The sequence below is a fragment of the Typopeltis vanoorti genome, chromosome 10 (assembly GCF_054136105.1).
Source record: "Typopeltis vanoorti isolate ZY-2024b chromosome 10, IOZ_Tvanoo_1.0, whole genome shotgun sequence".
NCBI classification, from domain to species: Eukaryota; Metazoa; Arthropoda; class Arachnida; order Uropygi; family Thelyphonidae; genus Typopeltis; species Typopeltis vanoorti.
The window spans coordinates 106433728-106447001 of record NC_143558.1 but is presented as its reverse complement, the minus strand read 5'-3'; the positions used below and the strand labels follow the sequence as shown (position 1 = coordinate 106447001).

The window sequence follows — 13274 nt, the reverse complement described above, 5'->3', positions numbered from 1 at the left end:
TGGAGAAACAAGTGTACCTTAATGGAGAAGAAATTGAGGAAGTTAGCAAATTTGAGTACGTGGGATCTATTATCAAGATGGGATTAGATAGTAGAATTGCTGTTCAGAAGAAGATTAGGAATGGCTAAAATAACAGTCAGAGACTTGTCTAAAATCTGGAAGGATGGATCTATCTCCACAGGAGCCTGGTGTGGCACATCGCTGAACATTGGAGTGACCATATGGTATCTGTGGATGTCCAGTGAACAGATGACGATGACATATAAAACAAATATCTATTAAAGTAGTGCTTTATTTTCATGATTAATACATCATAACTACATCTTAATCACATATTCTTTATCTTGCATGAAGCTGAAGACTTGTAGAAGGCTGAAGATTGCTTTTTCGAGAATATCTCGTTATACGTATTACTAATATTAATTAATATTAGTATTAAATAATTTCATAGATAATATTAATTAGATAATTAATATTAGATCAATCAGAATCAAATTAAATATTTTTGATCTGCCAAAAAAATAAAATACAGAAATTAGAAATAAATATAAAAAAGAAATTAATTAAAATAAAAGCAGAAATTATATGCATGTTTTTTTAAGGAATATAAATTATGCATTAATATATATATATATATATATATATATATATATATATATATACTATATTCTTACAATAAAGTAAGCTATAGAAAAGAAAAGGTTATTAAAGAAAATCATAAGGATGTGAAAATACATTTACAGTACTGTACTGTATTTATCAGTGCCGTAAGTTTGCATTGTTTACGAGATGAATCATATGTCTGTCAGTACCTATCATTTAAGTGGTTATTACACATAAATAATGATATTTAAATAATTTTTGCCTAGATGAAAATTTATATCAAATTGATATGGAAAGTTGAAATTAACTCGAGATGTTCTTAAGGGATGAATCGGTTAATATTTAATCGATAATTTTAGTAGCAATGAACAGAACTTATAAAGGGGAAGCAACCAGCCCGACAAACTAAGGTGGTGTCTCTTGGCACAGAGAGGAAAAGAAGATGCACATTGGAATAGATACAATATTGGGAAATAAGGACACTTCAAGGGCTGATGTTCTTCTCGATCAAACCTCTAAAAGTGACTTAAAACAAGCTGTAAACAAACTGAAAATGAAAGATCATCAGAGAATCAAAATTGCAACATGGAATGTGAGAACAATGAACAGATTTGGAAAATTAGAAAATCTCAAACAAGAAATGGACAAAGGAAAAATTGATATCATAGGGCTCTGTGAAGTCAGATGGGAAGGAATAGGTGATTTTTATGGTGACGAAGTAAGAGTAATTTACTCAGGTGGAGATAAAAAGGAAAAAGGAGTTGCACTAGTTTTTAATAAAAGAACAGCAAAGAGCATCATTAGCATAAGTGGTCTGAGTGACAGGATTATGGTGGTAAAATTGAAGGCTGAAACTGTGGAACATAACAATAATGCAGGTATATATGCCAACAAGTGACCATTCAGATGAGGAAATAGAAGAAATGTACGAACAGTTACAAGAACTAATTAAAGAAGAAAAAAGAAAAGACTATATGATTATAATGGGAGATTGGAATGGAGTTGTAGGAGAAGAAGAGGATGGGAGTGTAGTAGGAAGATATGGACTAGGTAATAGAAATGAGAGAGGGGGAAAGGTTAGTGGAATTCTGTAAAGAAAATAAACTAATAATTACAAATACTTGGTTTAAAAAATCGAAGAGAAGATTATACACATGGAAAAATACCAGAAGATACGGACAGGTATCAAATTGATTACATTATAGTAAAGCAAAGATACAAGAATAGTGAAAAAAATGCATGCACGTATCCTGGAGCTGATATTTACTCTGACCACCACAACCTACTATTCATAGAAATAAATGTGAAACTAAAGAAAATAAAAGAAGATATAAAATTATGAGAGAGTGGGAAGGTACGATCTTTTATATGAAAAAGCAAGAGGCATGAATCACAAGAGAAATGGAATTCAAGTTAGAGGCATAGAAAATAAGATTGGAGAAATCATAACTGAAGAAGATAAAATCCTAATGAGATGGAAGGAATACATTTAAGATCTATATGACAAGGAAAATATACCAAATGAGTTGCCATTAGAAGATATAAAGAAGGTAAATGAAGATGATCTAGGCCCAGAGATTTTGAAGAGAGAAGTAGAAACGACCATTAAAGAACTGAAATGTGAAAAGGCAGAAGGAATAGATGAAATACCTGCAGAATTCCTGAAACAACTTCAGAAGAAAGGAACTGAAGAAATAACCAAAATAATAAATTTAATTTATAACAAAGGAGAACTATCAAAAGATTTTATGACCTTAATATTTATACCTATACCAAAGAAAAGTAATGCAGTGAACTGCAAGGATTTTAGAACAATAAGCTTAATTTCCCATATATCAAAAATACTTATGAGAATCTTAACACGAAGAATTTCTTAGAGAAGATCAGTTTGGTTTCAGGAAGGGTAGAGGAACAAGAGATGTGATTGGACTGTTAAGAATAGTAAGCGAAAGAAGTCTAGAAGTGAATAAAGAAGTTAATATCTGTTATATAGATTTTGAGAAAGCTTTTGACTATGTAAAATGGGATAAGACGGTGGAAGTAATGGAAAAGATTGGTATAAATTGGAAAGACAGAAGGCTAATTATCTCACTATATATGGGACAAACTGCCATGGTGAGAGACATACTTGGTACAACAGAACCAGGTATTATTGGACAAGGAGTAAGACAAGGCTGTTCTCTGTCACCAATTTTGTTCAACATGTATTCCGAAGCAATGCTAAAAGAAACACTGGAGAATTCGGAAGAAGGAATAAAGATTGGAGGTAGACAGATATTTGCAATAAGATATGCAGATGACAAGACATTACTATCAAACACTGAAATAGGACTACAACATCTGTTGAACGGATTACTGGAATCCTGTATCAATTATGGAATGAAAATGAACATTAGAAAAACAGAGGTGATGAAAATAGCAAAGAAAGGGGCAAATATGGATGTCAGAATAAATGGGGAAAAATTGAATCAAGTAAAGACATTTAAATATCTAGGCAGCGTTATTCCTAGATATTTAAATTCCATCATCACTAGCAGTGATGGAAGATGTAAAAGTGACATAAAAGTCAGAATAGCGATGGGAAGAGATGCCTTTAATAGAAAATGGAATTTATTCAGAAGTAAAATGGATAGAAACTTAAAGAAAAGGCTAATAAAATGTTATGTGTGGAGTGTTGCCCTCTATGCATCTGTGCATCTGAAACTTGGACATTGAAGAAAGTAAGATTTTGGAAAACTTTGAGATGTGGATTTGGAGAAGGATGGAAAAAATCAAATGGACAGATAAAACTAATGAAGAGGTCTTAAAAAGAGTAGAAGAAGAAAGAAGTATGTTAAGGAGGATAAAAGAAGCAAGGGAAACTGGATCGGACACATTCCGAGAGGGAATGGAATCATCAGAGATGCCATCGAAGGAAAAATAGACGGAAAAAGACCCAGAGGAAGAGTAAGGAAAACAATGCTAGATGACATGCTCAATGGAGACAGGTACATAACCTTGAAAGAGAAGGCTCAGAACAGAAGAAAGTGGAAGGAAAGTTTCTGCTACTAAAAGAAGAACCTGCTCAATTGCAGAATACTAAAGAAGAAGACTGTATTTATCAGTGCCGTAAGTTTGTGTTGTTTGTGAGATGAATCATATGTCTGTCAGTACCTACATCAATATTGTCTTGTATGGTACAAAACACTGTAGATGTTATACGTATTACTAACACTAGACATCAAAAATGAAAAGATAACTTGAAAAAGACATTATTCATATTTTATTTTCTGGTATGCTGCTTCTTCGTTATCAATGCATAACGAAGAAGCAGCAATATGATTGCTTTATGGTAGCCTAGTGCAATCGATATGATTGCTTTGCAGTAGCCTACCTATACACTAATGAATGAATCATTATAAAATTTTTATTTTATGCCAGTTAATTAAACTAATTAACAACAGTTATGATTTAACACTGCATCTTTACATTTGTTTACATTTCTCTCGACTGCAAATGGCCATGTACAGTTTGTAAGTGTTTGTGTGCATAAGTTTTGATAACTTTTTATAATAGATTTGTGTATACTTTTATAGTGGTAAATGATAAAATAGACTAGTATCTACATATATTTTATGCATTCGTGACATGCCTAACTCTTTTTCTTAAGTTTTTCGATATTTCTAAGCTACGCGGTTCGTCTGCAAGTTTTTTCAAATTGTTGCAAATCTCCAAAATGTTTTCCCAATATATTTATTCATAAAAAACCATATGTAAGTGGACGCTCAGTTCAAACCTGTGTTCTTCACGGGTCAACTGTGTGTATGTATGTATGCATATATATATGGATATATTTTTTTTTTTTGTTAACTCAAATTAAATTATATGATTCTTTGCAGTACCTACAGAATCAAGTTGGTTTGCTTCTAACAGAGTTGTTTTGAAGCAAAATCAGTCATGTTCCATATCATTATGGTCCTATGTATATCAAGGATTTAGTTTTCAGGTAATGTAGCATTTATTTTCTTGTAATAATATAAAATTGGGTGTTAAGTGTCTAGCAAGAGCTTTGTCCACAAATGTGGAAGTGCAAAGTCAGGAAAACTAAAGTTATTAGAGTAGATGCAGGTAAATATTTGTGCAGTTACCCATGAAGTGAGTAAGCATTAGAGTGAGTAACAGTAATTGAGATAATTGGTTTAGAGGGTTGGAGACCTAAGGAGATGCTATTTATATACACTAATGCTAGAAGTATTAGGAATAAAAGGGAAGAGTTTTTGACATTGGTTATTACCATGCCAAAAGTTATAGGCATTAGGGAGATGTGACTGACAGCAGATGACATAGATACAGGATAGAATGCGGAATATACGAGGGTGATTCCATAAGTTTTCCAGCCTGACTAGCTTTTAGAGGTGATAGAAAGAAAACAACCACTTTTCAACATAATCTCCCTTTACTTCAACACACTTTTCACATCTTTGAATTAACATTTCTATGCCTTTGAAAAAATAGTCTGTACTTTTGTCTGCAAAATGGCCTAAAACTGCATCTTTCATCATTATCATCTGCAAATTTTCTTCCTCAAAGTCTTTCTTCAGCTTCGAGAAGAGGTAGTAATCACTGGGTGCCAGATCTGGGCTATGGAGTGGGTGTTCAATCTCCTGGAAGCCACAGTCCTTCACTGCAGCCTTCATAACAATAGCCATATGGAAATTACATATTGGCTATTGTTATAGCCATATGGAAATTACAATGTATACTAAATATTAATTAAAAGAAAACTTTAATCAGTACTTCCTATATTTCAGCAATGTTACATTGCCATATTTGGGAACATAAAACTATGATAAGTGCATGCAGGCACTAACAACGAACAAAATCTTGCTCGTTGTTTGCAGGAACAACTTCTCTGACTTGTAAAAGCTTCTGTGCAGCCCTTTTGTTTTTTCCAATCGATCCTGTGTGCAGGGGTATCTAAAGCATGGTCGGCTGGACCTGGCTTGCCATAGCGATAGTACTGGATATATTTTTTATGTTCACTGAGGACAGATGTCCCCAGTTCTTTTTGTCTGTCCATAGTAGACAGAATCTCTTCTTTATCACATCCAGGGCACTTCATAGACTCCTGGATGTGATAAAGGAGAGATTCTGTCCTTGGGTGAATGGATGAGAGTTGCCAATTTCACATACAGTTTAATATGATGTGTTGTTGGTGTTTGTTGAGCACTCTAGATATCTTTTCAGATGTGCCTCTAATGTATGGGATGGTGACAGTTTTGTTGTAGTCTTCTGTGATAGACAGTTTTGGGGGGGGGGGGTTCAGGGGAGCATTTAGTATTTTGTGTATCTTACGGGGATTATAGCCATTTTCCAAGAAGGTGTGACGTGAGTGAGTTCAGCAGTGAGAGCAATGGCATTGGAACAAATCGCTCTAGCTCTGTGGGCTAGTGTTTTAAGAACACCATATTGTTGAGATTGATGATGGTATGATTGTTTGTATAAATATCTCCCTGTATGTGTGGGTTTTCTATAAACGAAAAATGATAAGGAACCATCTGAAAGATTAGTGTATTAGTGTATCCAGGAAGGGCAGACAGTCATTGGCTTCCATGTATTATTTCAGGCTCCCCTGAAATCCTCCCCACTTCCAGTTCCATTGTAAAGTGGATTTTTGGGTACTGGCTATTTAAATGCACTAAGAATGTATTCAATGTGTATGGGCCATGTGGCCAGATAGCAAACACATCATCAACATAGCATAGCCAAAGCCTTGGTTTGAGCAGGGCTGTATTGATGGCTAGCTTTTCCAAGTGCTCCTCTATGTAGAAGTTGGCTAGAGGGGGGGGGGGGGGCATAGCTTTCCCATCTAATTGTTTGTATATTTTTCATTTCCATGTAAAATAACTTGCCTGTGCTGTGAATTTAAATAATTGAAATATATCAGGGGGAAATTGTGACTTTAGTAAATCAAAGATTTCAATTAATGTTACATTTGTGAATAGTGAAGTGATATCAAACTCACCATTATGTCTGAACTTTTTTATGGTATTCTAAAAATGACATTGATTACATTGCTCTCTCTGCTGAACTCACTCACTTATGTCACACCTTCTTGGAAAATGGCTATAATCCTATAAGATAGACAAAATACCAAATGCTCCCCTGAAATCCTCCCCACAGAAGACTACGACAAAACTGTCACCATACATTAAAGGCACATCTGAAAAGATATCTGGAGTGCTTAACAAACACCATGCATCTTATTTAAACCGTATGTGAAATTGGCAACTCTCATCCGTTCACCCAAGGACAGAATCTCTCCTTTATCACATCCAGGAGTTTATGAAGTGCCCTGTTCATGTGATCGAGTCTACTATTGACAAACAGGAAGAACGTGGACATCCGTCATAGTGAACATAAAAAATATATCCAGCACTATCGCTATGGCAAGTCAGGTCTAGCCGACCATGCTTTAGATACCCCTGCACACAGGATCGATTGGAAAAAACAAAAGTGCTCCACAGAAGCCTTTACAAATCAGAGAGGTTGTTCCTGGAATCAACAGAAGCCTTGAAACATACTCCAAACCTCAACAAGTATGGCTGTATAAATTTGCCAAAGATTTGGGAGACAGTCATCTTAAGACCAAATTAATGCCTGCTTTCTCTCTCTCTCTCTCTCTCTCTCTCTCTCTCTGTTGTCCCCCCCCCCCTCAACATAGATGGTGCTTAATTAGGACTTTAGTCTTTGTGTTGCACATTACAAGTCTGGCATGGCAAACCCGAGATACCTGATGCTGGACCATGCCTTACTTCATGTAATATACATCTGTTTATATTATCTGTAGACTGGTTCCTCCCCTTCTTTTTTTGCTTCTTGCTAGCTCCAACAGGTGCCAGGCCCAAGCCCAGAAAAATGGCGTGGGTGGATGTCAGGAAGGGCATCCGGTCATAAAACTTTACTGCCAGCTATAGTTATGATCAAATGAGTCAAAAAGAAAGTGATAAAAGGGCTAGGGTGTACCCCTTAAGTGACAAGTGCAGCCACATTGCCCTACAGCTGTGAGAAGTGGATGAGGACTGCTGCATCAAGGGTGGGTGCGGTTAAAGAAGCGAGCCCAGCAGGTGGAGAGAGAATGTTGCGAGTGGGAACATTGAATGTTAGAAGCATGACTGGAAGGGGAAGAGGAAGTTTGACATTTTATGCATGCAGGAGACAAGGTGTAAGGGGAGAAAAGGCGAAGGAACTGGGAGACGGGTATAAATTGTTCTACTCTGGAGCAATAGAGGGAAGAAATTGTGTTGGAATTGTGGTGTGTGGCAGAATGAAGGGCGAAGTACTGGAAGTGGATAGGAGGAACGACAGGATCATGCAAATGAAACCGAGTCTTGGAGAAGAGCAACTAGTTGTCTTATGTGTATATTCCCCACAAGTTGGTTGTTCAGCAGAAGAGAAAGATGAGTTCTGGAATGTGCTATATGAGGAAATGAGGGAATTGGAAGAAAACTAGATGGTGATTGTTGGAGGAGACTTGAACGGACACATAGGGACTGTGAAAGGGTGCATGGTGGCCATGGAGTGGGAATGAAGAACCAGAAAGGAGAGAGAGTATTTTAGACTTCGTGGTAGTGTTTAATCTGACAGTTGTGAAATCTTTTTTCTACAAGAGGGAAGAACATTTGATAACATTTACAAGTGGCAACAACAGTTCACAGATTGACTACATTTTTACTAGAAGAAAACATCTTAAAGCAGTAACAAATTGTAATGTAATCTGAACAGATCAAGTGGTGAAGCAACACCGGCTGCTGTGTACAGAGTTTAAAATAAGGTCGAAGATAAGAACCTTTGGAAGCCATGGGAGGAAGACAATTAAGTGGTTTTGCTTAAAAAGAAGAGCATGTGAGGAACTGTTTTAGGGAGAGGGTGTCAGAGGATTTCAAATGGACTAGAAAGTGTACAAGATTAGTGGAGACATAATTCAAAAGCAGTTCTAAGCTGTGCAATTGAGGTGCTTGGTGAAACATCTGGAAAGATTAGAGAGCAGAAGGAGGGTTGGTGGTGGAATAATAATGTACAAGAAGCAGTGACAGCTAAGAGGAAGGCAAAGCAGAAGCGGGATGACTCAAGAGCAGAAGAGGACAGAGAGAAAAAGTGAGAAGACAAGAGAGTTGTTGCACAGGCGAAGACCATGGCATATCAAAATCTTTATGATCAATTAACAAAGGAAGGACAGAGAAAAATTTATCGATTGGCAAAATTTAGAAATAAGGCATCAAAGGACATCTTATATGTGAGGCAGATCAAAGACTCTGGAGGAAGGGTATTAAACAGATGGAGAATATAGTTTGAAGGGCTATTGAATGAAGAAAATGCAAAGACTCAGAGAAGATGGGCAACCTTATGAGGGGATGGTGCAGAACATTATAGAATGGAAGTGAAGAGAAGGCCATAAAGAGGATGAAGAATGGAAAATCGGTGGGCCCTGACAGGATCTCAGTGGGGGGGGGCATGGAAGGCACTGAGGATAGATGGCATTTGCCTGCTGTGGAACCTGTTAATAAAAGTTTGTTAACAGGAAACTATACAAGAGGAATGGAGGGAAAGTACTCTTGTCCCCATCTACAAGGGTAAAGGGATTCACAAGACTGTAAGAATTACAGAGGAATAAAGTTGATGTCCCACACATTGAAAATTCAAGAAAGGGTTCTTCATGGAAGACTGAGGAAGGAGGTGGGGATTGCAAAGGAGCAATTTAGCTTCATGCCTGGTCAATCGACGACAGGTACTATCTTTGGGTTATGGCAGATGATGGAAAAGTTTTGAGAGAAGCAAAGGGAGCTACATCTGTTACTTATTGATCTGGAGAAAGCGTATGATAGATTGCCATGGCATGAAGTCTGGAGAATGAGGGAGAAGAAGGTACCCAAGAAATATGTCTGCTTTGTGAAAGAGATGTATAGAAATGTGAAGACAAGAGTTCAAACCTGTTTGGGAGAGACAGAAAGTTTTCAAGTGACAGTTGTCTTGCATCAAGGGTCAGCGTTAAGTCCGTTCCTGTTTAATATTGTGATGGAGGAGGTGAGAGAAGATTCACTTTAGACTATGTTGTATGTGGATGACATCGTGCTGTGTGCAGAATCAAGAGAAGAAGTGGCAGCTAAATTGGAGCATTGCAGGAAGGTACTGGAAGAGAGCAGTATGAGACTGAGCAGAAGTATATGTGTTGCAAAGTATAACTGAAAGTATTGCTACTATTTTTATCTAGTGGATGGAGAGGCTAAGAAGGAAGCGGGATGCAGGATGCAAGCAGGATGGAGGAACTGGAGAGAGATGGCTGGAATGCTCTGCAATATGAGGGTGCCAATCAATCTAAAAGGCAAAATCTACCGAACAGTAGTGAGACCAGCTATGATGTATGCAATAGAAACTGTGGCCCTGAGGGAAAATAACATCAGCAGGATGGAGGTAGCGGAGATGAGAATGCCTAGGTGGTTGTGTGGTGTGACCAGAAAGGATTGTCTGAGAATTGATTATGTAAGGGGAATGGTGAAAGTTATGAACTTATGAGCGAAGACACCAGAGGCAAGGTTGAGATGGTTTGGTCATGTGATGAGGAGGAATATGTGGAAAGAAAGGTCATGCAGATGGATGTGCAGGGGAGGAGGAAGCGTGGTTGGCCAAAGAAGAGATGGAAGGAGATGGTGGAGGAGGACTTGAGGATGAAGAACATGGATGGCTACAGCCCAAGACAGGAGGATGTGGAGGAGACTCACTACAAACAGCAACACTACTTAAGTGGGACAAGCTGCAGAAGAAGAAGTTGCATGTTATAATTGTTCAAACTAATCCCATTGTTATACCATATTGTGGTTTTCTTGTGTACTGTGACAAACCGTTTTGTGCCCTGATGATGCTGGATGGAATACCAGCAAAATATCAACAGTAAGTTAATAAATAGTTATTTTCTTATCAGTCTATGTTCTCATCTATACCATTAAAATTAATCAACATGTACGAGTAACACATAAGCATTCATGTGCAAACTTTATTTGCATCTGAAGTAACTTAAGCACTGGGCAACTCGTATATAGAAGCTAATGACCTGATTTGCTTGCCTTAGTATCCCATAATGCAAAGCACATATCCTTACAGACATGTAAAATGCTATGCATCATTATCAAGACTGGTTTCTTCCCTGAAGTTACTTCAGGCAAAAATGTTGTTTGCTTACACTTGGATAAAGAACTAAACCAAGAATATAATTTCTTGGCATCTTTAATTTACAGTATAACCAAGTTGAAAACTTCCAACATCTATCTTTAATTCAGAGTATTTTAGTAATAAGGTGTGACACCTTTTGCCTATTCGTATATAGAAATATGACTTCTGCATGACTTCAACCTTGATGTCAGTTTTGGGTCTAACTCCCATTGATTAAACCTCAATAAAGTTTGAAACTAGTCTGGGTAGTGATTTTCCATAATGCATAGCATTTATACATCCATAAGGATATGTGCTTTGCATTATGAGATGCTAAGGCAAGTGATGTGAAGTCATTAGTTTCTATATATGCGTTGCCCCAGTCCTGAAGTTACAGAAGCAAACAAAGTCTGCTTCTGTAACTGTTGATTGGAATAAATGTATCCACTAGATTGTACTTCTTAAAAATTCTAGAAATTGGTTCTGAGAAGATCCCAAAAATTAACTTTGGGATAGGTATCCAAAAGACGTATGATCCTGTCAAGAAACCAGCGAATAACATGCATTTCATGTTTAAAAGTTCTTGCTGTAGTTGTTGAGGCATTGAGGATATGCTGTGTGCATGTTGTAATAAAGTTTTGATATTTCCAGTCTTCTGAGAGCTATGGTGAGCTGATTGCTATTGAATGCAGTATCTAGTGAAAGTAGGCTTTCAATAAATGTAAGTAATTAGTTCACCTGACAATGGGTGGAGGAGCAGGACGTATAAGAAGGAAAAATTGTTTTCTTTTCTATTTCCATATTAAAATTAATTCATGAATGCAGATTGCTTATGCTTGCTAGAAAGGCATTCAGTATGTCTTTGTTGTGCCTCTCAATATCAAAGATACGAGAGAGTTATTTTAATGACACATCATTAAAGTTTTCTTTAATAATACAGTTAATTAATAATTAATGTCTCCTCAGTTATGCCTTTGCATAGTTTCATGTATAAATCATGTGGCTCTCACTGTTTCAAATCAATCCATTGTTTGCATTCTACTTTTGTATTAAGCTACCATTTCCCAGTAATGATGGCCTGTAATTTTCAGGACAAAATATATGGCATTTGAATAAATATTATTCATTTATTTCCTTGTGTTTTTGTGTGAATTATGAAATACAAATATAAGGAGTATTTGAATATGGGAGCTGAGTTTGTTGCATTGATTGCGTCAGTATACCCAAAGATAATTGGTTTAAGTGACACTTGGTTGTCTGAGAATGGTGTACTGGCAGGAATAATACAGATGAAAGCATACATGCATTCAAAGGCATAAGTGCTTGGAAAAACTTAATAAAAGTTTAATTGAGTGAAACAGCACTAAGAAACAATTAAAAATAGTATTTCATGCTTCCAATATTTCATCTCAGTTATAGAGATATCATCAGGGAGTACAAAATGAGACTTGTAACACACACACACACACACACACACACACACACACACACACACACACACACACACACACACACACACACACACACACACACACACACACACACACAAAGGCAGTTTAAAACTATCTGAAGCACATGGACAAAAGACTAGAGTCTTAACTAGGTGTTTCACCCTCTATACAGTAGACACCTGTTGGTGGCCTAGGATGTAACCTGGGTCTAATGTGTGTGGAAGCAGGGCTTCCAGACACAATAGACAAAAATACATCTGCAGTTATGACTATGGTCATTCTGGCCTTGCAGACCATGCTTTGGATACAGCTCACAGAATCAACTGGAAAAAGACCATTATGTTCAATCACAATTAATTTAGAAGAGAAAGACTGTTTTTAGAATCTGCTGCTGGTCTTAAAAATCAGCATAATTTGAATAATATGTGTTAGTGTTTAAGACCAGCAGCAGATTCTAAAAACAGTCTTTCTCTTCTAAATTAACTGTGATTGAGCATGATGGTCTTTTTCCAGTTGATTCTGTGAACTGTATCCGAAGCATGGTCTGCAAGGCCAGAATGACCATAGTCATAACTGCAGATGTATTTTTGTCTGCTGTGTCTGGAAGCCCTGCTTCCAGACACATTAGACACTTTTCTCTGTCACTTTAATAGTTTTCACTCTAGAATTTAATTTACAATGGAAAAGGAAACTAATAAATGTTTGACCTTTCTTAGACACCTTGGTCACTCATACCTAATTGTAACCTGTCCTTTTCAATATATAGGAAACCCACTCACACAAGCAGATACATGCACAAACTTTATCATCACTCTTCTCAACAATATGGTGTCATGAAAACACTAATCCATAGAGCTTATAACCTTTGTTCCAACGAGACCTTTCTTGCAACAGAACTCCATCACATTCACTACACTTTTCTGTCTAATGGCTACAGTTCCCTGCAATATCAAAAAATAATCAGTCCCTCCCCTAATCCACGACCTTCTCTTCAGAAAGATTTTAGTAATGTTATCACCATTCCCCATGCCTAAG

At 36.8% G+C, this 13274-nt stretch overlaps 1 protein-coding gene across 6 annotated transcripts in view; it reads left to right on the top strand.

Moving 5' to 3' along the window:
• Positions 1 to 13274, top strand: part of LOC150102651 (UDP-GalNAc:beta-1,3-N-acetylgalactosaminyltransferase 2-like) — a 322880-nt gene that overhangs the window by 39437 nt on the left and 270169 nt on the right. For all 6 annotated transcript variants that reach the window (XM_090399028.1, XM_090399029.1, XM_090399027.1 and 3 more), the window contains one exon: positions 4482 to 4588. In XM_090399028.1, coding sequence (XP_090255154.1) covers positions 4482 to 4588 — 107 coding nt within the window. The remainder of the gene's footprint in view (positions 1 to 4481; positions 4589 to 13274) is intronic.